The sequence below is a fragment of the Pseudopipra pipra genome, chromosome 5 (genome assembly GCF_036250125.1).
Source record: "Pseudopipra pipra isolate bDixPip1 chromosome 5, bDixPip1.hap1, whole genome shotgun sequence".
In the NCBI taxonomy this organism is placed as follows: domain Eukaryota; kingdom Metazoa; phylum Chordata; class Aves; order Passeriformes; family Pipridae; genus Pseudopipra; species Pseudopipra pipra.
In genome coordinates, this window is record NC_087553.1 from 36,972,003 (window position 1) to 36,999,832 (window position 27,830).

General features: G+C 36.9%; 1 protein-coding gene across 2 annotated transcripts in view; it reads right to left on the reverse strand.

Annotated features, from left to right (window-relative positions):
- Window positions 1–27,830, reverse strand: part of NAV3 (neuron navigator 3) — a 527,200-nt gene that overhangs the window by 361,422 nt on the left and 137,948 nt on the right. For both annotated transcript variants that reach the window (XM_064655607.1, XM_064655608.1), the window contains exon 2: window positions 20,485–20,890. In XM_064655607.1, coding sequence (XP_064511677.1) covers window positions 20,485–20,556 — 72 coding nt within the window. In that variant the 5' untranslated portion in view covers window positions 20,557–20,890. The remainder of the gene's footprint in view (window positions 1–20,484; window positions 20,891–27,830) is intronic.

Genomic DNA, 27,830 nt, shown 5'->3' on the forward strand with positions numbered 1-27,830 from the left:
AATCACTGATTTTAAAAGACAGAAGTAAATTAATAAAATGAACTCACACAGTTTGCCTCATAATGCAAACTAAAGATGATCAGATTTCCTTACCGGTGTTTGCAACAGTCTCTTTGTACTGGAAAGATGGCCTTGTTAGGAGAGATGGAGTTCCTTTAGTACCTTTAGTATAGTACTTTAGTATAGTACTTTAGTATAGTACTTTAGTATAGTAGTATATACTAGAACTATAGAATTAAAAAAAAAAATATGGATCAAAGACAGCAGTTAAACAATCATTTTGGTTATCCATTACAGCTAAAGAAAAAGAAGAAGAATATGGGCCTTGGCTTCAATATGAAAAAATGTAACAAATATGGCACAGGTAAAGGACACCTTTGAATAAGATACAAATAACTTGTGTCTGAGTGCAAGTATTAGTCGGTATATTTTAGTTAAGCCAAAACAGATGTGAAATATAGTCAATTTTCAATTACTCATGGAAAAACTATCCAGGTTTCAGACTAACCACAACAGATGCAGAAAAGACCCTGAACTTTTTCCTTTTCATTTTTAACCTCATTCCATATCTTCATTTCATGTTTAAATATAAACTGTGTACAGAATGGTCTTGCAGTTATTTTACATATGTTTCAAATTTATGGGTTTGCTTTATCTTCCTTATCCCACCTCATTTATTACCCAGAATAGCAGACTCAATTGTAAATAAATACATACCAAATGTTCTCATTTTATTTTCTTTTCAGTAGTTTTATTTGCTGTTACAATGAATCTCTGAAGACCTGATTTCTCTCTTTTACTAAGAGATTCTAAAGGCTGTAAATGAATTATCAGCTATATTATCTGCAGAGCACAGATCTGTATGAGACATGATCTGGAAGAAAAGGTCATCCTAACAGATAAGGTACAATTAAGGATATATTTTAAGCACCTATTTTAGAAAAATATATGGGGAGTAATCATCAAGGCTTACAAATTTCTCAGTTTATTGAAAGTGTTTAGGACACATCTTTCAGATCAAACTTTACTGTCATTTACAAATACATGATTCACAGGTTAAAAATTCTTCTACATGATTTAGACTAAAGTTGAAAAAATCTTCACCTCTGCCTTAATTTTATGTAGATAATAGAAACCCCATATTCAGCAAAGTCTGCTTTTGGCAAAAGGAACTTTGGACTCAAACAGACTATCAGCTGTAACCCAAATCCTTGCAAGAACTGTTGTACAGATATAATCATAAGGCAGAAACATGCTTGACCTAGTGTTGTCATTAGAAGAGGTGAAAAATTAAATCCTGAACTGGCACGAGTGCTTGTAGAACAGAAAAGTCATCAATTTTTAACTCTTTCAAAATAATAGAAACATTTAATCACCATTCTGCTACCCCTTGTTAAAACCCAATACCAGAATGAATCAGTGAAAAAAATAAAAGGAAAAAAAATCACAAAACTAATACCCCCAAAATTATGCCCCCTTCATCATTAACAGAAAACCTGTTCCATAACGTTCTACAGGGAGGAGGGGTGTATGCCTAAATGCCAACTTGTAGCTAGCATTTCAATACCATCAGTGACCTAAATTATCAAGTCATCAGTAAGAAAAAATAATAATTGTGCTCAGCCCAGTTTGCAATACAATTACGGAAACAAGCAATCTCATCTAAATCACAATCTGAAAACGCTGAAAAATTGCACTCACATTTGCTTAGGAGCATAAAACCACCCATATCTGAATATTATAAGTTAAAGTACAATCAAACACACTCAGTAGAACTCAAAATTCTGTCTGGCAAATTCTGGATACGAGACTGGAAACATGCATTGTGTAACTCATATACAGCAACTCTGACAAATTCTGCTGTGTTGGACTCACTGCAACAGAAAATCAGTTCATCTATTTGCAATGGCTATTTGTCCAAAGTTTCAAGATTTTTGGCAGCTCAGCAAAGAGATATCTAGGAACATAAGGGGAAAAGCAAGAAAAAAGACCCAAACACACAACATCTCTATTTTTATTAAACTGTTTATAACACCTCAGCATTTTATCTTAAAGAATGAAAGTAAAAACTCTTCCTTCCAGTTCTCCCCCTTGATTTGCATCTCATTACAGAGAGGGGAAAAAAAAGCATAATATATCATCAAGAATTACAAGTTATAGGTTTTAGGAACACACAATAGCAAAGTGGTACAAACAAAATCTTGACATCTGCCACATAAAAAGGAGAGTAACAGCAGATCCAAAAGGATATGGCTTTTAAAATAAAATATAAGCATCTACCCATGTAAAATGTGTATATCCACCAATTTATGCTTTTCCAATGACACGGATTTTCTTTGTGAGCAGTTACACAGGGATTACACATGATTAGCTGCTGCAGTCATTGTGAGAAGAAAGGCAGCAGCCCTCCAGCACAGGCTGTCTGTGAGCAGAATAGGAAAGTGTTTCCTTTCCCTCTGAAGTAGACAGAACTCAAACTAAAGCTATATTCAGTTCAAAGACTTCAAAAAGCACATGCCATGGCTCAGGTTTTAGATGAATCTTAACATACAAGCTTCAGTTGAGAGATGAGGTTTTAGGTCTTCAGGCAGGCAGTACTTTAAAAATATAATTAGGAATTAAATTCATAAATCAGTGTAACTGCAACATTAAATTATTAATATCACTGCAGAATTGAGAAAAGCTAAAGGTTACATCAGCTGGCTAAGCAGCTCACCATGCCCTTATTTGTCCAACATGAATAAGCATTACTATCCGTTTGCCCTCTGCATACAAGGCCCACAAAACCAAGTGAAGCAAGGTTACTATGAAACCTTTTGCATTTCATTGTCTGGATGTTCTAATATAATTTGGCCTCTTAGTACTGTCAGATGGCATTCAGGAGACAACTCATACCTGCAGGATACAATCACAGAAGCACAGTGTCATGCTAATCCAGAGCTGTATCTTGCCAGAATAAAGTGTAAAAAAAAAAAACCCAAAAACGTAGCTATGCCTTCAGGAAGCCGACTGCAAAAACCAACACAGGGAAGCTGTGCTCCTGACCACAACACAACAGCATGCATGGCTCTAGACATCAATGAGCTGCCACCATCTATGGATGACACTGTCTTTAACAGCTGAAGATCTTGAAATTTGAATATGAAAAGGTTTTGGTTTTGTTCTGGTGGACAGCGCTGAAAGAAAACTGTAATGCCTTGCTACAGCAACACCAATAACAAAAGGTCTGGCCCAAATGATGAACTTCTTCCAGTACAAACATTAAAATACAGTGGCATAGATGCAGGAAGAAAGAAAAATAAGTCACAAATGTGAGAACTTCTACCTAAGTAAGAGGAACAAATATGAGACAAGATTAATTGAAAGAACAATGTAATCAAAAATAAACTTTTAGAAACATTAGAGAGGTCAAAAGTAACTCAAATCTCAGAATCCTGATTTAGAAATCATGATCTTATAAGCTGACTGTGCTGAAAGCAGTTACACAAAATCATATATTTTTCCAGATAAGGGACACATTTTGCACCACTTCATAGGCTTGCATGCATATTTGGCACTTGATAATGAAAAAATAGGGTTTTTTAGTATTTTAACAGCAAACCTAGGATTTAACTACACTGCCCAATGTAACCTCTTAGTCCATTGGAAGACAAGTGCCAAACTCTCATTTAGAATAAATTTATATGAACATTCATTCACTACTGAAAATTATTTGGGGAAAAAAAAAAGTAAACCAGTATTAAATAGAGCAACTAATACTAGAGAAATTTTTTTCCCAGCCTCAGAAAAGATTCAGTACCCAACAGTACTATATCAGCTCTTCTAGAAAGCACAGCACTTCTGTGTTGGTTTGATTAGATCTTCCTTGGACACTGAGTGCTCAGTTAAAAACAGTTTTGATTTTTACCTCTTGCTCTTTAATTGCAACATTCTATTTTCAGAAAAAAGCCACTATGGTCCAGAAAGCATGCTACATTGACACAATTCATTTTCTACAGTACTTACAATTATTTGAAAAGCAAGGCTTCATATCTGAAGTTTGAAGACACAATAATTAGCTACAAAGATTCTTTAGTGCTAAGGCTCCTCAGCCCCTTTCTAATTCGCTTCCTAATCTATACTGCCAAAACTGAACATCTCTCCGTTAAAAAGTAAGTAAAGTCTCTGCAGAACTTTCAAACCCAACAGCTATATATTCTAGCCCTTTACTGGATCCATTGTGTCCGATTTGATTGCTGCCCTTCAGGACAGGTTGCAAGATGGGTTTCTTTATAGTATAATCCCTGTGACGAGAGGGCAAAACTGATGTGTCACATCTGTGTTGCACAGTGGACCCATTTACCATTGTCTTTTTTTTTTTTTTTTTTTTTTGTTCCAGCTGTGGATTGTTCAATGAGACAAGCCACTGAATTTGTGTCTGAATGGTGCGCCTGAACATAAGCACCTGCAGCTTAGAAGATCAAAACAAAAACATGTCAGCCAAACACTTAAAATAACTACAAAATTGTTATGACTTTCTCAGAAACATCTTAGTCAACACTACTCTTTTCTATCGCTGCCAAAGCGATAAAACCTGCAGGGCGTTCTCCTCCTAGCCTTCTATGCCCACTCATACAAAAGCATCACCATAAATATTTCAAAGAGACAGCTTTTTTGGGTGGAAGAAATTGCCCAGTTTCTTCTAGTACACAGTAAGATAAATTACAGGTGTTTTAGTACCTGGGATCCCCTATCTTTATTCCATCACAGAGACAGTCAGAGGAGAATCACAGACAATGCTGCAGTTCATTCCAGTACAGCCTTTCTCCACCTGACTTGAGGCAGCAGTAGACAGTCTGACAACCTCATAACAGCCAGGGACACTCCTGCTATTTACAGTGGCTCACAGACATTAAATAGGAATGATCCTGAACATCTCTAATCCTATTTGCATATCTATTAAAATACAGTATTCTATCTGAATGGCATAATTCTGGAGTCTTATCATATTTATGAATTGTATGAATACATTGTGAATAGGCCTAATGTGATACCCCTGTATTAATTTCCCCCTGTATCTGTTACTTGCTTGAAAATTGTTTCAAATAACGCAAGATCACAATAGTAGTAATGCACAAGCAAATTGAGTCATTCTCCTTCGGTGCCTTCCAAATTACTATTTCCTGTCAAGTCTTGTTCTTTACATGCATTTATTTATTTTCCAGGTCTGATGCTAGAAATGTTTCCAAAGAGTACATTTATATAAAAAACTTGTACAGTATTAAGCACACCCACCACTACCAATGGAAGCACAGTTATGCTGAAAGACTGTGACTGACTTCTATATCTTACTGCAGTATTAAAGAAAAAAATATTACACAGACTTACACATACACACACAAACAGAATAAGATGACAAATGGTTATCACAAGCCTGCTAATGTTCAATTGATATTCTTATAATAATTTTAATTAATTATTTGGCCATTACTGTAGAAATTAGTGCATTTACAAAGCATTTTTAAAGCTATAAATTAATTTTCCAGAAAGATTAAATTAATATTTATATGGCAGAAATTTTAATGTCTATTTCCATGTTTATCACACTTTTCAGCCAATAGTAAAGTCTAAAGTATTAGATCAAAAAGGCTATCAGCAAAAACTAAAAATAGAAAAAGAGACTTTTTTTTCATTGAGACTCCAGCCATACATAACTGGATTAGGAGTACAGCAAGGAGATTGTTAACATCATATCTTTGCTCAAAAGCAATATTCCAGATTAATGCTCATTGAAAATATAGATGAGTTACAAATATAGTGTAAAGCATGGTAAATTGAAAATTGATAGTTAAATCAATTTAATAAAGGACAATTTGGACTTATCTATCAAGCTCCAGGGGAAAAAAAAAAAACTAAAAAAAAACTACAAAAAACCCCCATACAACCCCCCCCCCAACTAAACAAACAAACAAACAAAACCCCCACAAGATCATAAAACTCTTCTAAATCAGGAGACTCCTTTTTGTGAAGGAAGATGAAAAAAGCAGCTGCAGCTCAAAAATACCAAGTAAACTTTCTTTATGAATGTATGGAGCCCACTCTCACTGGTATTTCAAAACTTTAATTAGATCAGAAGTAAATCCTATTAAAATAGCTGAGTGTACATACATATCAATACTCCAATTCTTTTGCTTAAAGGTCATAAAACAGTACTGTAAGTATTAGGGGCCTAAAAGAGTGTTTAAAGGTTATTTCCTTCATATTCTCTCCTTTCTTGGGATGATAGGAGAATTATAAAAAGTACATATATTTTAATTCAGTAATCATTTAGACAAGTTATAGTAAATAATCTTTGTATATACATATATGTGCGTATATCTTCCTGACTGTGGAAGAGGGAAGAGGGGAAAGACAACATGAAAAGCATAGAACCACCAAAAAGGTTATTCAAAACTGCTCTCTAAAATCATTAATGTGTGCACTTAACAGTGGCAGTGTAAAGTAGCTGACCCCCTACGCTGGAAGGACTAGAAACACTAAATACTGCATGTTTCCATGGCTGCATTCAATGACAGTGCTTACTGACACTTTTGAAAGCAAAACGTAAAATATTTTGGACTTCACCCAGGATATCCAGATCAATTGTACTCAGAGTTAGGGCAGGGAGGGAAGCTTTACACCCCACCTTGAAACTGATAATCAAGCATTTTTTTGCTTTCAGCTTGTGTAATACCAACTGCAGAAAATAACTCCTGCCAATCAAGTTTTACTCTCAGTAGCTTATGCGTGACTTAAAGATCTTTACATTTTGACTTCAGCTGCTCTCAGACAACAGGCTTCCAGTGGAACTGCACAGATTTAGCTAAAGCCAAAGTTTTCTCAAAGCAGTACCAAAAATTCTACAGAGTACATTGGTTCTTAATTATACTCTATAATAATGTTTAAGCCAAAACATTAAAGCAGTTGACCCTAACAATTGTACTGTGGGTTAACCTACAGAAGCTTTTTTCATTCTTATCAATGCTGACCTCGTCCAAATTCAGCTTTATATGACCTGTCATTCAACATCACGACTTTGTTTCTCAGCCTTCTTCTGAGAAAAAAAACCAGTAAGAATGATGTAAGAAACATTTATTGACAGAATTTGCTATGTGCGTCCCAAGCCACAGAAATACTTCCTTTTAAGGAAAGAAAACTGAATTAAGGCATTTGAGACAACATGCTCAGTAAGTGAACCACAAGAGGAATAAGAAACCTTTGTTAGAAAAACCTAGAAGATGATAATTCATCTCAAGATGATTTTCTCTTGCTATCTAGATGAGAACACATAACAACATACTACATTTTATTTGTGCTTCACTTGAATTTCTCAAGAAATTTCTATATGTGCTTTTAATTCAGGGTCATCTCCCTTCAGACACAGGAGGTGCATATTCATGCAGGAAGAAGTTCATCAAACCTGTTGACATTCTGGCAGATGCCATTTTAATTGTGGCAAAATGTCAAGAGAATACAGCACAGCCATCAAACCAGCGGATAAATGACAAGGTCCTTTTCAGTAGATTCAAATATGCTGTCCATTCACAAAAGCAGAAAGCTTTTGTCCCCTCTTCCCCTCCCTGCTAGTTCAAGCACCCCATGGTCACCAGTTTTAAAGTCAACAATGCCTAAAGTCCTCTGCATTTTCATTTCTCAGACAGACTACAACCACAACCACCCCTTTCCATCATAATTGAGACAATCCATTCACTGAAAAACATGCTAAGTTATTGCAGAGTTATAGATGTTAATTATAAATTCCCAACCTGTTCACATAGATTTTGGCCTGCACTGACTCCAGTGCAGAAATTATTTCTCCATATAATTTTGTAAGGTGGCAAGCACGATGTGGTATAGTTTTAGATTGGGTCTGGTAGATATTACTGTAACACAAACACTGCAGGAGTAATGCAAAACCACGAAAAGGTAATTAGGACTTTCTGCATATTACCATTTGCTCCTTCAAAAGGTCTATTCCTGTCTAATTGTCATCACCACATACTCTTGTTTAAATCAGGGAAAAAAGAAGAGAAAATATATTTCCATGGCATCTTAGCATTCATTGACAGCACTATTTGAAATACGAAAAGCATCATTCTCATTTAAATAAATACTTTCTACATACATGTATTTCTTGGAAAAAAACAAACAAACAAACAAACAAAATCTACCTGTGATTGAAAGGGCTAATGTTGAACCCTCAGATGAAATGCTATCAAATATTTCTGCAACATAAAGGAAAGAGAGGAAGGAAGGAAGGAAGGAAGGAAGGAAGGATACATTAACTGACATTTTGATTAAGCTAATTGTTTTATTTTATAAAACAAAGTAGAAAAAATGCTAAAAATATTGAGGCAAGCCTTTGGAATAACCATATCAGTGAAAATCTGTGTAGTTAGTGTAATTCTCGAACACAGCACCTTATCTGGTCCCAAGAAAGCTACTACATTATTTTCTACTACATTACTTTGACCATGCCTCTAAATGAAAGTACAGCTTCTCGTTCATTAGCAAACACCACCTAATTATGTTGTTCTGTAGCATTCTATATTTCTAACATAATTCTAATTGTCAAATTGTGCTACACTTAAAATATATCAGAACATATCCACTTTATGGGTAGATTTATAGCCTCCAAATAATACATTTTATTCAGTACATTTACGAGCTCATGTATCTATGTATAGTGGGAGTATGCATAATTTCAAGTTAAAATAAAGGTGTCTGATATTGGAAACCTCTTAAAACAGACTAGCTACTCAAAATATGCTGCTTGTCTGTCTTATGCTGCTTTAGACTGCCAATTTTTCAATTCAACCTATGATTTGTACATATACAAGGAATATCTACCACCATGGGACTTCCTGGCCTTGACTATAACTCCAAAAGGCTTCCTGAATATAAATTATTATGAAGTAACAATAACATCATTAATTACTTATTCTTCCTTTGGACAACTGCTGTCAAGGCCAAGTCAAAGACATGTGGCACACAAACATCCAGCAAGTGTCTACCTGCAAAATGACATAATTCAGATGGATTTCCACTCTGTGCTATAGTAATGACTGAGTCAGATCCATCTTTATTCTCTTAACAGCATAAAAATAAATAAGTCATATTTTCTAAACTTTAAGATAGCTAACCTAAAAGAGAAACATTAGCTTGAAGACTTAGTTTAACCAAGCACTACACAGACATACTGTAAAAAGAAAGTCACTGCCCTAAAGAGCTTGTACCTTCAGTTTGGGATAAAATACCACAGGAAGGGGGGTTAAGAGGAAAAATGATTAATGAAAAAACAGGCAAACAAAACAACGTAGTAACAAAAAAAGACTAATACTCTTGAGCTGAGCAATAGTCAGCTGAACATTTGTCAAGTTAGCTCACAATTGTTACCATAATTTCAGCAATTTCAATTTGTGCTATGGTAGAAGCATACAGGCATTGCTAGTTTTCCTCATTTTGTCAGTTTTCTCAGCCACGCAAGGTACTGTGCTGCATAAACTCAGAGGTGCCACTTTTATTCCTAGTATTCCAATTTTCATTCCTTGATTCTACAAGTAGATAGTCTTTTTCTCCCTCTTATATATCTTTTCCTATCATCTATGAAGACCAAACTTTTTATTTGTCAAATAATCAGTCAAAATTCTGTACTAAGGAGTTACTGGATACCACATAAATAATGTAAGACAATATAAGCATTACTTATTAAAATTAGTACTGCAAGATCATTTATAGGCATCTGTGATTCTAAAAAATAGTAAACTGCAAGGAAAAGCAAGTATCCATTGCCTCTTAATACACCAAATTTTCTTTTCACAAATGACTCTACTCAAAGCAGATAATCCAATGCTTCTTTATTTCTGTAAAGAATATAAAACAAAATTTAAAAAAAAAAGCAGCATAAAAGCTCATTTGAAAATTCCAGGCTGTAGATAAAGACATGAAATGCATGTTAAATGATAGTTTCTTTAGATTTTAATTTAAGGAATAAAATGTGTTCTTTTTCTTTGATAATTTACTCCTTGATTTTCTTTTCAGTGGCCTTTATACCCACACTATCTGAAGAGTCAGCCTCATGAAAGTATAGAACAGATATTCTCATCTTCTCCATTTATTTCTATATGAATGGAAATCTGGACACTTACGACTCATCGAAACCCCCTAATACATTCTATGAAAGTAGAAAATTTAACCTGAAATTTGCTTGTATCTTAAACTGCCAGAAATATTAATCTGGCAATGTATTTTCATGAAGAGAATGATCTGATGGGTTTTCAAAGCTATGTGAAAAATATGGCAGCAGCTGATTCTATATTGGTGGCATGAACTGTTTCAAGGTAATTTCAATACCACTCAGAAAGTGAGTTTCTACACTGCTAAACTCACATTTTTAATAAAAGGTAGTAAATGTGATATAAAACAAGCCCAATAATTCAAGCATCAGAGTGTGAACCAAATAAAAATATTGGACAAAAAGTTTGATCTGATATTGAGAAAATATCGAATGATTATGAGTCGCTAAGGAAACAAGTCTCATTATGCTACCCTGAACTTTGTATAAGCACTTTTGCAACGGTCTCTCCACATAAATTCTAAAAACAAATTAAAAAACCTCATCTGCATAAATTTCTCCTTCCATCTCCTTCATTCTCCACCCAATAGCAAGGCTACCTTTGACAATCAAAAAAAAAGGTGGAGTGTACAAGAGGAGGAATTACTGGAAAAGTGCCTCATCCTGCTGTCATCTGCACTCTTTTCCTTCTTAAAAAGACTTTACTCTTTACTCACCAAGACATAGGACCAGATAGTTGTGTTGTGGGACTGACAGGTGCACCCCAGATAATACAGAGCACAGACATCTTGCAAGCAGTCTCTTTCCCCAGCTATCACCACTGGAAGAATGTTGATAACACCCAGAGCTAAGTCAGCCCCTTCAGTTTAACTAACGGGTTGTTCTTTTCTGTCAAGGCAGTTTGGATGTACTGCATGTGGAAACCGTGCACTCTAAGTCATAAGGTGGGAAGCTCTGGAAAGATAACAGCCAGTAGATCTGAGAAATCTGTCAAATTTCCAGCAGCAAAGTGACTATGAGAAACAATGCTTAAGTAAAATCCAAGTATCATCTTGTGGTTTAGGTACTAGCTTGAGTTCTGTTTTCTGGGCCTTCCGTCAAATAAATCAAGCTACATTCAATGAAGAATTTTAAAGGACATTAAAAATGTTTCCTCTAAAGGAGACAGTGAGTGTTTGTTCCAAACAACATTAGAGGCAATTCAACCAATTTAGACTGTCTAAAGAGTCAGTCTCATTTAAAGGTCTCATTCAGACAAAACAGGATTTGGAAGAGTTTCAGTCTTTAAAAGCAATGCACATTGTTGCCTTAAAAACAAAGCTATTAAGGAACACCCTATTCTAGTTTTTGGATGATTTAATTTTTTGATTTGTTATTAGGACTTCTGTTTTTCAACTCTAGGTAACTAATGTTCTCCAAGAGGTGACACAACAGAGCATGGACTTCGACGTGTCTGCAATGGCTTTGGCAGGTTGATAAGCCTTTGCCTGATAAACTGACTCTAGGTTGTTCTCAACAAGGTCAACAGCTATAGATATCTAACTTCTTAAATGAGACCCCAGGGCCCAAGTTCTGTCACAATCTGCACACAGACACATGGACTAGTAACTGATGGGCATTGTAACTCTCACCTGCTGCAAGTACACACATTTGGGTTTGTTGCTTTTTTTGGTTTTGGCTTGTTTGGTGGCTTTTATAAACAGGAAAAAAAATAGAAAGAAAATAAACCAATATTATTTGCCTTCTCTTAAAAAAAAAATGTTCCTTCAAAAATTGAAAGGCTTTACAAAAAACCTGCCAAAAATCACTAGAAAGATTCCCACTGTCATCTAAGAGGTCTGGGTAATTACACCTTTAGAGTATAACTGTGAAATATTTTAATGCAAATCCAAACACAGCCTTAACCATGAGATTGCCATCAATACTACTAGTCTTTAAAAAATTCATGTGCAGCTACTGATTTGATTTTGAGAAACATGATGTTAGAAACACTCATGGCACATGCCTGGAGCACTTACCAGAACGTATTGGTAGATACCTGCCCCTGCAATCACCATGTGTGTTATTAAAGGGCAAAAATTTTAAACAGCATTAAAAACACACAGACAAATAAATATTTAAGTCTAAAAAGGTTTTTTTGGCATAGAGAACTTGCAACCCTTTATTCTTTTTCTTTATTTGAACCCTCATGATTCAAGTGATGTACTTTTAGAAATATTGTGTGCACAGCATTCCTTAATGTGTGCTGCAGCAAAGAAGGAAGGAAGAAAAGGAGTTCAGCCTACTCAAAATACGTTGATAACAAATACCCCATGATAGGAAGAAATAAGTACTTTATGAAATTACTAAGTAGCAGCAATGGATTAATTTTCCCTTTTAGTGAGGCTTCAGTTCCTATTTTACAACTAAAAATACTCCTAAGAGAAAAAAAAAAGATACAAAAGAAAAAAAAAACATATAGCATATGTGTGCTGACTTCCACACAAGAGAGTCTCTGGTTTCCCTGAGCAGCTGTCAGAGCAATCAATTTCAGTCAGAGAAATCTCCTTTACAGAGGAGGAAAATAAAAATTAAGACCAGCACCCCCTAAACATATGTTCCACGGTTTCCCTTCTATCTCCTCTGAAATTCTATTGTTACCCAGGCGAGCAGCACAGCCTGAGCTGAAAATTTAACAGTTTAAAATCTGCGATTCAACTTACCTTGGTAAAAAATTAATTCCTGGAGAACACAACTTGAAGTCTGTTATACCAGCTGTTCCACATTAGCAGAATGACAACTGCGCCTTTCTTTCTAGCTGTGCCGTGAACTGACATACCAAGATAAAACAATAAGATTTTTGACAAATCAAATTTGGATTGGCCACAATTATTAGAAACATGTTATGGAGGAATTACTTTGTTTGCTTTAATCATTTGATGGACATATACAGGTAAGTAAAGAGCAAGAAAAAGACTAACTACTATTAAAGGTATTTTGTATCTCTTACTGCTTAATAGTTTGTTTATAGCAATATTAACCAAAAGTGAACAAAACCACTAGGGGACAGACGGGGGAGGCAAAGCAGATATGCACTATTCCTGCTTAGGATGGACTAAAATCAATTCTGAGATCTCCATAATCACTCTTTGGCACTTTTGAATTACAGATCGACTTAGGAATTTAGCTCTTGGGATCATCTTTATTTATAATGTTTAAATACAATTTTAGCTCATTACTGTTGAGCATGGGATAGCATGGAATATTGAACTCCTTTTCTGAAAGAGATGCAAATTAAATCTTGTTGTAATGTTAACTCCTAAAAGACAGCTTTGGCTCAGGGATGTCACTTTCATGCATAATTTTATTATTTTTTTGTATGTGTGTCAATTCTGAAAATCAGCTTGCATTACCGGTACATTTTTTAAGAACAGACCTCCTCTGGATTTTGAGCCAGAAATCTCATTTTACAGCAGGACTGATGCTACTCCAGAGCAAATTGTAACCAGCTCCATCTGCTTTCAGAAGAGAAGAAAATCCCAGTTGTCTAAACTGGCATAGGAAAACATTAGGAAAATCCTGTAATTTTCTTCTGTTATCTCTATCTTCCATTTCTCTGACTAATCTACTGGCTCCTCTTGAAATGATTTCTTTAACTGACCATTTGGAAATACATAGAAAGAAAAGTGGCATTGAAAACAGCAGTTGACAATGACAAGGAAGTGCCATCTACTTTAGCTACCACCTAAATGGAACCAATTAGGAATGCATTCCCCTATCTAATGCACAGCCAAACAGGCTGCTGTAGTCCTGGGAGCATATTTAGATTACTATTGGGAAATCAGGAATAAAAACAGATACAATGCAGTAACAGCTTAGACATTCTAAGTTTCTGGTGAGCATGAGAAAGAAAAAGCCTGTGTATTCTTTCTTTTGTGTACACAGACTTCTACCTCCTCTCTCACACATATTCCTAAATAATGTGTGTTTTTGTACAGGAGATCACACTCTACCAAAAAAAAGACACATTCAACTCTTAGGGACTAAATACAAGAGCAGAATTAGGGAAATTACAAGCCAACTCTAAGGTCTTCAAATCAGCCATTTTTACTGTATTCCTACAGCAGCAGCAGAACTGTATCCTGATTCATGACTGAGACTCCTGTTCTCTGCCACAATGCAAATAAATAGCCATGAGTGCAGCGTATTTATTTTAAACACTAGGCAAATATATTTGACCAAAAATCTGAGGATCTTGATGCTCTGAGAGAACTCAATGATTAATGATTCAGAAGATCTTTTAATTTTACAGATGGATAAAACTGAGTTTAAGCAAATTCCCTGAGAGCACAAAGAAAATTGACAAGGTAGAAGAGAAATAGACCTTAAGCCTCTTGTCAGAACTTTTAAGTTACATCATCCTTAAAAGTCATACAGCAGCAACTATCATAAAGCGATAGGCATATTTATATTACTAATAAGCTATTGCATAACACTTACAGATAGAGATGGTGTTTCACAAAGCTGTTACTGCTCCATTCAAATTATAGAGTAGGTTCTGGCAAACTAAATAACCCCCTTCCAGAATTTTGACTTTAATACTGATCTACTACCTTGTATTGGGTTTGTGTGGCCAGGTTTGGTAGAGGGGGAGAGGGAGGCCTACAAGAGTGACTTCTGTGAGAAGCTGCCAGAAGCTTTGAACATGACCCACAGCACCGCTGGCCAAGGCCAAACCAATTAGAGAAGGTGGGAGCGTCTCTGTGATAACATATTTAAGAAGGATAAAAAGTTATCGCACTGAGAGAAGAGCCGAGTAAGAATATGTGAGCAGAACAACTGAGCAGACACCGAGGTCGGTGAAGAAGGAGGGGAAGGAGGTGCTTCAGGTGCTAGAGCCAAGTTTCCCCTGTGGCCCCAGGTGCAGATCATGGTGGAGCAGCTGTACCCCTGCAGTCCATGGAGGTGAAGGGGGTGCAGAGATCCACCTGCAGCCCATGGAGGTGATCCATGTTGTAGCTGGTGCATGCCTGAAAGAAGGCTGTGATCCCATGGAAAGCCCATGCTGGAGAGGGCTCCAGGCAGGAGAGAGGAGCCCATGGAGAGAGAAGCCCACGATAAAGCAGGTTTCTGCTAGGACTTGTGACCCAGTGGTGGACCCACACTGGAGCAGGCTGTGTCAGAAGGACTGCACTCTGTGGAAAGGGACCCACACTGGAGCAGTTAGTGAAGAACTGTAGCCTGTGGGATGGACTCACGTTGGAGAAGTTTGTGCAGAACTGGAGCAGAGGAAGGTCTCCTCTCATTGAGCAGCAGCAGAAACGACCTGTCATGAGCTGACCCCAGCCTCCATTCCCTGTCTCCCTGCACTGCTGAAGGGGAGGAGATAGAGCCCAGGAAGGAGGGATGGGGGGAAGGTGTTTTTAAGATTTATTTTACTTCTCATTATCTGCTCTGATTTTGATTTGTAATAAATTCAACTAATTTCCCCAAGCTAAGTTTGTTTTGCCCATGATGGTAATTGATGAGTGACCTCTCACTGTCCTTAACTCATGAGCCTTTTGATTCATTTTCTCTGCCCTGTCCAGTTGCAGAGGGGAGTGATAGAGTGGCTTTGGTGGGTTTACATCAGGCAACTTAAAACAACAACAAGTTTTTGATAGCTTCCCCCTAATCCTCTTTTATGGGTAAAATGCCTCCACTGTACTTACGAATAACTACCCCCTGGACAGTGGAAAGTCCGTTAGTCTTTTTTTCCCTTTTATACTTAACAAATTAAAACCTTGCAAGCAGTTTGTAACCATCAAGGTGTCCTGAGCATCAGAGATATTATTTCCACTAATTTACTCTTTTCTGCTTCTTAGCCATTGTATGTTATTCCAAATTAGAGAAGACCTTTTGACACAAGATGCTTTGCATATTTACTACTAGAAATGTAATTGCTAGAAATTGGAAACTGGGCCTTTAGCAGTAAGTGAAGACCAAGGCCAGTAAGTAATAGTCTGTTTGTTTGTTTGGGGGGAGAGGGGAGGGAAGTAATCAACCCAAATGAAAAACCACCTTTTTCCTATCACTTGACTCTGTAGTGCATATCTAAAACCCTGTTGTATACATACATACAGAGCAGTATTCATTTCAGCTATCTGCCAAAAAACTGCCAACCAGTGTCTTTTTACGGAAAGAATTAATTTAATCAGTATTTAATTTCTTAGCTGTTTTAGTGCAGCACTAGGACAAAATACTTCTCTGTAATCAAGTCCTTGTCACAGATAGTGGCTTTGAGAAGGCAATGAAAAAGTATAAAACAGAAATATGTACTACTTTATTTACATCATGGTTCTCTAATAGGAAGGAAAAGCCCTATTATATGCAGCAGAGGACATGAATTTACTTTATAAATTATTAAATGTGGGCTTCATATATCATAAAATGATATTTAACTCCATTTATTGAGCCTGTAAAGGTTGTGTGGTGGTTGGTTTCTTTTTCAATTTGAACTGCCCTAGCAGAGTGCACAGAACAATTTCAGAAAGTGAGAGGAGTCAGGTGGGGGGGCCCCAGGGAGGTTTGGCAGACAGGGAGATAATTCAAGTCTTTCTAGCAAAACTTTTAAAACAGAAAATGCAGGGAGTATTGAGGGAAACAGCTCAAGGAAAGGAATGACAGCAGTAATATATGACAAGTTGATACAGAAAAGCAACTATAGTTTTATTCCCACAGACCATTTCTTTTTATCAGCTCAGTTGGCTCTTCCTGTCTCTGCCTAATTCTATAGTATCAAAGAAAAAAACCAAAATAATATCTTCCCTCAGCCGTGAAGATCCCTCACCATTGCATACTACACCCTTGCTTTAGTATTTTTGGTTAAAACACTTAATATATGTCCCGGAAAAAATAAAACACAAACCCCCTGCCAGCCATTGTGCAGTAAGGGATAATAGTGAACATTGAGCTTAATGAGTCTCTGACTTTTTACCAGATCTGCAGACCTCCAGTTGTTTGCAAAGCATCCCCTGACAGAGACACAGATGTGCAGATGGACAAAAATTGCACAGAACATACATGTATATAGGCGTAGAAGGGACTGGAGAGGGTGAAGGGAAGGGAGAGAAAGCTCAGTTAGAGCAGTGCCAGAGAGAGAAATAAAAACAAAATGGGAAAAATCAACTTTTTTGTTCATATAACAAAGCAACATCATTGAGATCCTAGGTCTTCAAATGACAATGAGCTACTAAACAAGAATAGCAACAACTGTGGCCAGCCCAAGATTTCATGTCATTATTTTTAAAAAAAGTTGTTGGGTGACTACAGAATTAGTCATAAAAAGGAGAACTGAGGCATGAAAATGGGGAGCACAGACACAGCAGTATGAGCATGTTCATGAGAACAAATTATGCTTCTGGCCCAACTGCCCTGTGGTGACGACATCTGATTTTCCTGAAATGTTGTTCCGTGCAATGAATATCGACCAAGACAAAGCAGGCAGGGGATGGAGAAACAGTATGATGTACATGTTCATTATTCCTATTATATCTGTTCCTTCTAAACGTTCTCTCTTGAGTTGATTTAGTAAAGGATTTCATATCAAGACTGCCTGATGCTTTTGATTACCCTATCAAGCAAAAACTGACTGATTATTGGACTTCTAGCTAATCACGAAATGGCTACCAGGGAGATGAGCAAAACATCTAACAGTAGACAAGACTTGTTTGGTATTCCTTCTAATTAATTATATTTAATTAGTGTCCAGTAATAGAGTGTTGGTGTCCATTTAAAAACCCCTCTGAGTACAGTGGTTCATCTGCCTATAAAAAGAAAGACTGAAGGAAACAATGCCATTTGTTCTGAAAACAACTGAGATCCTTGCACTTTCTCATATTTAATTCCAAAGCATATATTTGGGGTGGTAGTGGTGAAGTGCTAAAAACTTTCCTTCACTTTCAACCAACCAAAGTTGATATTTCCCATTTTATTTTTCTCTCTGGCGCTGCTCTAACTGAGCTTTCCCTTCCCTTCACCCTCTCCAGTCCCTTCTACACCATCAGCCTCTGTTATGGTCACAAGCCAGGAAAGGGACCTATAGCGATGAATATTCATAACATTACATCATCTGAAGAGGGGGCACCACCCCACCTGGTGTGGGAAGTTGTGGGGGCCAGGGCTTGCCACTGCTAAAAGTTGTTCCGGGGTCTCAGCCACCGACGGAAACCGTCCCTGCCTCTCCAGCACAGCAGCCAAGCTGGGAGCTGCCAACTCGATGCGCTGATGTGCTGAAATCGAAGCAGCTCAGGGGTCACCTCCACCCCAGCCACTGCGCCGCCACAGTCCCGCCTGCCGCCGGACCGCCGCTGGAGCGCCGCGGGAGCGCCCGCTCGCCACGTGGAACCGCTGCCCGTGCCAGAACCCCTGCCAGTGCTGGGACCACCGAATCGGAGAGAGCGAAGTGAAACACATCGCTACCGCCCACAGCCCAGCCAAGGCCAGTGGGAAAACACGTGGCAGGGACCTGATGAAAGCAGTCCATTTATTTAAAAATTTGCTTTAGAGCCAGTGCAACATAAAGAGAGAGACAAATTACGACTACTTCTTATGTTTCCCCATCACTTTTAAGCCCTTCTTTTATTAAAATATTAGCCTTTTATAATGATACTAGCACATAAATGATATTCAATTACTAGTAAAGATCCCTGAATGAAATGAAAACTAACAAGACTCCTGTTTCTTATCATCACATTTACTTCTTCAGCATTAACCACAGTACAGAAGCAGTCAATTAGCAGCTGCAGAGACTTTGGTGGTCATTTTGTAGTTCTACAGCTGGATAAAATATCCACAGACTGACTCAAAGAAAAGATTTGACCTTGAGGTACAACAGATCCTCTTTGAAACAAACCTTCTCCTCCTAAGCAATCTGAAGAGTTAGGCTCTAGAAGTGAATCTGCAGGTATTAGACATGAAGGGAAAAAAAATCTTTTTGAAGTAGAGGGGGGTTGTTGGAAAAGGGGAATCAAGCATACTCTGTTCCAGATCACATAATGGTTCAGAAAACAGTTCACTGGATAGTGAGATAAATACCAATGTTTCTGAGCTTCTCTTTTGTGCCACAGAAGGGTAAGAATTATGAATTAGAGAAAGTCCCATGCTGTAAACGAGTTATCTTTTATCATATATCTCACCCTCTTCTCCATTACACAAAAAATGCTCAAAGGCTGAATATATTTTCCACAATAATTTCATTATGTGTGTTATCATCGTATATTTCCCACAATTTGCTGCACTTTAAAGGGCTATTGGCTATGACTGAATGACTTAGATTAACATATAGAAATCTCAGAAGCACTAAAGCCAAGTATTTGACTTTACAGGTCTTAAAATTGTTCCATTTAGGTTGCCTATAAACTATCCCAATTTCCCAAACAAGATCAAAATTATTTAAAACATTAGACAGCGATATTCATACCAAAAAAATAATAAAAAAAAAAAGATCCAACTCAGCAGCATTTATTATCAGTCTGTGTAATAATGAAGTCCATAACCTGCACTTCAATGCATGATTTGGACAGTCCCACTGTAAACCAGTGGAATAATGCAGTATTCCAATATGCAATAATTCATATTGGAATTCATATTGAATTTCACTTTATAGCCTTGCATGAAGCACACCATAGCCACAGCTGCTACACCAGAACACATCCTTCTCTGCTGGCTGCCATTCAGTGCAGGCCTTATGTTAGAGCCCAGGCACAAAGATAATTAGAGAGTTTTACCCTTTTAATAAACTATAGATTAAAACCCCCACAAAACTAAGCAACTAAAAAACTTTTTTTCAGGAAAAGTCTATTAATGTAATACCAAAAGAGCAATAAAGCGTGGGTCTTTCTTCTGTTTTCCAAAAAATGTTAAAAAGCATCAACTGAGGTTTATGTAATAAGTATTAGAAACATTTCCAGATCGTAGTATAAGTAAGTAAAGGAGATGGACTGGGACTTTTAGGACAGTCTATTGCAGAAGTGGGATTTCTGAAAGAACTTCTCATATTGTAGAAGCATGAATTGACAAGCTTAAACTACCTTGGATACTGAAGGATAAAAGTGAAACAAAAACAAATTATATAGAACTACTGGTAGGATAGAATGAGAAGGGTCTATCCACACATTCACTGTAAAAAACAAAGATCTCACAGAGTCTCAGGATGATGTCAGATTTTTTACTTCAGATCAGCAGGCCGGCAAGTACAGGTTTGGACAAACAGTTTGCTAGACAAATTCAGGGAGTTCTCTGTACTGCAATATTGTGCAAGCATAGCAGACTACTTTGTCCTCAAAAGCACATTAATTTCCAGTTTACTGAAAATCATCAAAGAGTTTGTAAGTGATTCAAATATAATTGAGTATAATTAAAAATAATCTTACCTTCTTTTGATCTTCTAGTTTATGACTTACTGGATTCCTTCCATGTTTGTTCATCTCTGAAGATAAATCCATCACATTCACTCCTTGCCCTTCAAAATGAAATCGATTCAGCAATGCAGCAAACTAATCCAAAAAACAGGAGCTATGAACACAGAGACATGGTGCTTTTTTTCCATCACACACCGTCTCTGAACATCAATGACTTGGAGAAATGACTAAGAAACCCATCAACTGAGCTGAGGAAAACTTTGCAGTTCACTCTTGGGACTTTCCAAATGACCATAGCGTTTTAAATAGCTGATGCTTAAGAAGAGGAATATTTGTCCACTACTTTTAACTCCAACTGCTATCTGTATCTTTCTTCATAGGTTTCCATTTTATAGGAGATTACATCCTGACTGCGGACCTGTAGAAGAAAAAAAAACATCATCAAGATTGATTTGTAATTTGCTGTCACTCTTTGTAACTCATTATCTGTCTGCACTAGGTGTGAGGGGGGATTTTGTGTGGGTTTTGTCCTGGTGGTTTGGGTTTGGTTTTTTAGGGTTTTTTTGCTAAGTAATTAATACTGGAGTTTCACTTAATACTCAGCAGGATGAAGCAATGCATGATCCCACTCATTCCCCTTTACATCACCACGGGCACACCAAGTATTCACTGAGAACAGCTAGTGAATTCCAGGTACCAATGTAAAGGAAAAGTTAAAGGAAAGGAAAGAGAATAGACTATTTGGCTAAAGGAAGCACAGATGAAAATACTGAAATATAAACAGACAAAAAAATTCCCTCCTGAAGATGCTTAGTCCCACCACTAAAATCTCAAGCTTTCTTATTTTGATTCAGTTACAAACAGGAGAAAGACATACCGGTGGGATAAACCGAACAAGGAGACAAAAACAAGAGCTTAATATTGATACAGAGAAACATTGACAGCAACGTACCCTGTGAGATACAATTTCTCCTCCGGGCTAAAGTGTGTTCCAACAAGAAATAGAATTGTAGTTATTCTCAAAACTACAATTTGAGGCACCTATTCTTAGCCATATTTATCTTCACATACACTTGAACATGATATCATTAAAGGAATAATCATGCAATAAGGACAAGTGCTTTCCAAAAATACTTAGAAACAAAGAGAAGGTGCCTTGGGAAATCACAGGAATATAAGCAATTGTACACTAAGCTACTACATGAGAGAACTCATACCCAGATAGCTTGTTTTCCAAAAACAGCTTTAGCATGACACCTCTTACCTAAGCATATAATGAATTTTGCTTCCTATTCTAACTTTTGAGAATCATCTCCTTTTGCAGATAAGCCGAGAATTACAAATACACTGACCAAAGTGGACTCAAATGCTTCAAGAGCATTTTCCTATTCATTACTTAGAGCATCCTGGGGAAGTCAGTGAAAGAAAAAACAAGACTGTAAGGCATTAACTGCCCAGAAAATAGGAAGTAGTCATTAAAACTACATGTTTAAAACTTCCATAAACTTAGCATTTTATTGGATTAAGAAGCAGATCAGATTCAGTAGTATGCTGTAACCTTCCCAAGCACAACCAGCTTTTCTCATCTTGTTTCCACAGAATCTGAAGCACAGCAGGACAGAACCAGACATCACTCTCAGGTGCAGACCATTCCCACCCCCACCTGTGACTTCCCCCATTTGACAGTTTCACAGACCCACAGAATGCACAAATCCATAATGCCAGGATGCAGGAAGATGAAACATGAGATCAACATGCAGGGATCAACATCTGGATTTATACTTATAACAATTATAAAGCCAAGATAAATCAAAAACAAGCTGTTAAAAAACAGCAGTTTCCCTGGTTCATTTCATGGTCAGACATATAAATTATATTACTCCCCATGCCTGGCAATTATTTTGCTAGGCAATTAAGCTATCCTGTGGAACTGTATGGTGTTTTCAAGCCAAAGCTGGATAGAATGCAAATAATTTTGTTTGGACTGCCCTCATTAATTTTAACATGCAAAGCACAGGGTGGCAATTCTTGCTCATTCCATTCAGCACATTGTTCCATGGTCTTCAGCCTTTTCAACATAAACAGCTGTAATTAAATGCTCTTGGATGTCTTTTTTTTTTTTTTTTACAGTGGAACACAGTTTGTTATTCGCTATTTTACACTAATATTTAACATACACACAATCACAGAATAAAATATCTAGAGTCCTAGATAGCCTAATGATCACATATTAAATAACAGATTTTTACGAGATTTTACTATCATTTACAAATGTAAAAGTCAAGATGAATTAGAGCTTTTTTAAAATTTTATTCCCTTAACAAACACGTAAAAGTAATTTAATAATAATTTCTAATCATTTACAGATACTCCTAGTAAAATAGTCTTGCAGATGCATTTAACATTGCAAACACAGGCCTAAAGAAAATGGAGCAAGCTATTCAAGCCAGGACTATCCTTAGACTTTCTTTTTAAAGAATACAATGAGGAAAGTGTTTTGCAGAAGTATTTCTGGCTGGGGGTTAGTAACTTCCTCCTCTAGAAGCACACTATGGAAAGCATTCAGGGTGATGAAGCTTCTGGTTTAAGTACCTCTAATACTTGTCTAAATTCAGGTGGACTTTATTCAGGTGAAATGTGCCTGCAAGAACTTTTTGTTTTACTTCACTATGAACAACAGGTTACTGATAGACTAGTGGGGAACAATCCCAGAATATATGCTGAGAATTAACCAGAATTACCCTTTCTATACTGCCTTTATTATCAACACAGATGGTTCTTGAAAACTTTACAGTGACAGGATTTTCAGAAAGCAATGAACATCCTCAAGCTCTCTGCAGGCCTCTTATGTGTATTGTTTACTATTATTATCACTAATACTACTACTATTTTCCCTGAAGTAGCACATTCTTTAAGCATTTGGTGGAAGTTAACACGAATATCTTTAGAGAGTCTGGATGATGCAACAGCCTGGTTGGGGAGCAGGGTCAGGGAGGGTGAGCAGTAAGCAACTACTGTGTTTTGGTCAGTTTTAATGGTTCTATGAAGTCTACAAAGAAAAAGTTGCTGTACAATCTTAGGAAAAATTTAGATAATGAGGTCTACTGATATATTAAAACTCCATGACTTCATAAGGTGTATTCTGATGGCTACCTAGGAGCCTGCACACCAAAACACTGCTCTACGATTGTTATCATGGGCAAGGATGAGGACTTGGGGTACATTAGAGACCTTACAGATTACTTTCTTTATCAAAATCCTATTGTGTCCACATGGACATTCTCAACTTTTGCCATACAAATAAAGCAACCTTGCAGTCATCTTGAGGCAAGTGCAGGTATGAAACTGCACCTTTCAAATTTTCTTTTTTGTATACAGGGTAAGTCTACTGAACTGCATCTTGGATATTATCAGCTGCACTGATAATTTATGATTATCAGTGCTTTATGCATAAAGTATCACTGATACTTTATGATTAAGAACATTTGAGAGTTATGTTTTTATTAAGGCATTTCTGGAAATCTAGATAGAGAAATTATTTTCTGGGTATGCTGATAGGAAAGGCTGTGCAAATTTTAGAGGGAAAGCACAGCAATTTTCAGGACTAATACCTCATTATCAAAATGGAGATTCTACTTTATGTGCAGTTATAATAGTGATGTGGAATTTGTGGGCTGGGAGGTAGGAGAAGTTGAACATAATACCCATTTACCTCTTTCAAACATGATAGTGTCTATGTCAGGACCAAAAGCAAGTGCCATCTGTAAATCTCGGTATACAGCTAAGCAAAACCAAGATACAAATGAGCCTTTGTTCTTGCTCATCAGTGTTTCCAGGGATGGCAGCATGGCTGAGAGAAGAGGTGGGAGAGTATCAAGATGCCATGATTCCCTTGAGACTAGCAATGGGGCACATCTTATGCATGGTATTCTCTCCCCCACTGTCCCTGGGGTTGATTCTTCATGCAATAAAAATGAGGCTCACCACTAACAAGTTATTCAGCTCCACACTGAAGATAGGCAGGTCAAAGATACCATGGATATAATTTCCAGCCTTGATATGCTCCTATGGAACCTCTAGCAGATGTGGCACCCCAGTATGGCTCTAATTTACCCACAGCAATAGCTTCACAATGGCCTTAAAAAAGCTTACCTCTAATCATGAAAGCTTCTTATCTTTCTTTGTAGCCTTTTCCCACAGGGAGAAAGCATTTAGGGTCTCAGTATGGGTCTAACTGCAGACATAGCGATCAGGCACACAAAGAGTTATCAGGAAAAGAAGATGATGTTGACTCTTGCAGGATTTGAGAGCAATGCCAGAGAACACTTCTTTTAGCCAGCATTCAGAATAAGAAGTCAATATCTGTTCTCTGCAAACACATATGATAGAAGTGCCATAGAAAGGCTTGTCTGCGCCAGATAAAAGCAGTCTGAGAAGGCAGCTGGTAAGCCAAAAAATATCTCTAAGCACTGAGGCTTGCCTGCAGAATTATTTCTTCTGATACAAAATTAATTCTGCTCCAAACACACTCCTGATTCATGGCAATACAAAAAGCTGCAGCGTTTACAGCTCTTTCTAAACAACACACTAGTGCTTACTCAGATAAAAGTGACCACATAAGGCAAAGTCCAGAGATGATTTCCTTTGTTAAGCACATGTGTGGCTGAAACATTTTGCATTATTTCTGTAAGTGGTGTCATCCTATCCTCTGCATTTCTTCACAGGGCAAAACTCCTCTTCAGTACAGAATGCTATGTTGGAGCCATCACATGATCTGTGAGCAGAGAATTACAATTGTTTGCTTTGTTCCTGGCTCCAGTCAATGCAAATTAAAACATTTATTTTCAGACTTGTACAGATTAAAGAAAAAAAAAAAGGGCCATCTAATATTTATATTCTTGCAATCCTTTTCTGCAAAGCAGGATGCCAATTGCCTCTAAATCATCATTTTGAATGCTCAAGTTAACACTGGTGCACATAATGACGTAGCAAAAAAAATATAAGTAATAATAAATAAATAAATATATAAAAGGAGATTATTCTAAATTCTAATATTCTCAGAAACTATTGCTATAACTGGTAAAGCAACTCAAATCCTTTTAGTTTTCTCAAATCCTTTTTATCTTTCATAGCAACCTCCATCAAACAGTCTGAATTCTATACACAGAATTTAGAGCTGCTATTACGTGTCAATTTTATTTCAAGCTTGGAACCAGTACAAGACAGGGATGCCTTCTTTCCTCCATCATACAATTCTTTTGTCACTGAGTATCAGAGATAAAGCAGCATAAGAAAGGGAATACAAAAAATATTTTAACAGATAGTCCAGTCTAGCCTTTTAATGCAGTGTTTCCTAAAGATCTGATGTGAGGGATGACAGTTTTGTTGCATGCACAGAATACAAACCTAAACATCAGACTTAAATGGAATTTGGTTATCTGCCCTGCTACATATGCAATCTCTTAAGCGATACATAAAACGTCTGTATTTCAGTGTGCCTTATGGCACTTCTGCAGACATGCTTTAAAGCACAAATTCCAGCTTAAATAGTTATATCAATTCCACCTTTAGTTTCAGTGGAATATTTTTCCATTTCTATCCAAACTTATTTTGAATGTTCCTCTGCACTGTCGAAATAGATGAAAACAGCATGGTGTAGCTTTTACATTTATAATGTTTGGGAAACAATAGGAAGAATGAATATTCCTTATTTATTTACATGCTAAATACTTCACCATACTTGTATAATTATTTATAACTCTGAATATATAACAAAAAAACTACCTTGAAAAACAAGATGGATACATATTCTCCAAAACCGACTAAAAACCTGGATGGGATATGAGAAAAAAAGACAGCACTGAGGTGAAAATGAAGGGCAAAATAGAAAGCATATTCTGTATTCTAGGTATGCAATGGAAAGAATAAGGAAGAAAATACAATTCAATCAAAAACTGCAAGTACATCTCTATGGATCTTAAATTGTTCTGACCCATTAACTGAAACAGCCTCCTTATGCAAGAAAAAACTATTTATGAGGCTCATGACAAAGAGAAAGGCTAATCAAAAATAGTAAAGAGCTCGCATACCTTTGAAATTTTGTTTCCTAGGGAGCTATTAAGCCTTCATTTCTGTTGCTTTTAAGTTTTGATTGGCATGCTGAAAAAAGATGCAGCTCATCTTTGTCTGAGCAGTGGCCATTCTTCTGGGAGTTCCAGTCATCTACCGATATTGCTCTAACCAGATTGCCAAGACACCAGAAATCTCAGACAAATTATCAAATACTTATTTTTGTGCACTTTACAAAATTTACAGGAAGAAAAAGGCCCTGGGCTTTGGGAAATACCTAGATATATGGTACCTCTATGGAGACTAATATATATTGTATTTTACAATACCTCACACATGCTACCACTCCACAAATGGCAATGGCACCCAAGAGGAGGTGTTTTCTCTCTGGTTTGTAGGCTATGAATATGAGAAGCAGGAACACAGACTAAAATTTCACATATATTGAGCATTTATATATTCGAACACAAAACCAACATACTGAGGGTTCACCAGTTACTCTTACATGAAACAGTTAAATCCACTTTCCCTACGTTACTGGAAATGAGAACTTAACTCCCCACTTTGATAAAACTTAGAATGCCATTAAATCACACAGCTTCTCTTGATCTACGATGACTTGCTAAATAACTCCATTGGATCAAAAAGCCAACTGCATTTTCAGAACATTTTAACTCAATGCCTGTTACAAGTGATATAGTAAAAAATCTTACCTATCCTCACAGAACATGTCTCTGACCATTCCACAGATGCTTCAAAAGTTGCCAATTTATTCTTTTAGTACTTTTAGCCTTTTCTAGTGAACTCCATGCTTACCCCAAGAAATTACATATAGGTGCTGATCAAACATTGCAAGCAATCCACTACACCTGGTGCCTCAGTATTCAATCCATGCCCAGTCTAGTCTCTTGCAATTAATTTGATTGATTCAAACAAATATGTGTCTGAAACAACAGTTCCTAGAGACTGCAGAGCAGAGAGAACTGACTAATGATGCCTTAAGGTCCTTTTAGTTTTTTGATTTTTCTAAGTTTTATAAGTAGTTATATAGCAGAAGTAGATTTAGAAGCAGCAGCATTTCATTCCTTTACCCTTAACACAGAAGCTACAAAGATTATCAACTCTCTAACCCCATTCTATGCTCCCCATATCAATTCTACCCCTACAAGGTTGCAGTTTGGGTGGGGAGGGAAGAAAGAGAGGGGGAGAAAAAGGAGATGCAAAGGGATTATAAGGGTTTTCTTACAGAAAGAGTGAAGCAACAAAAAATATATTCAAATATTTGAAGA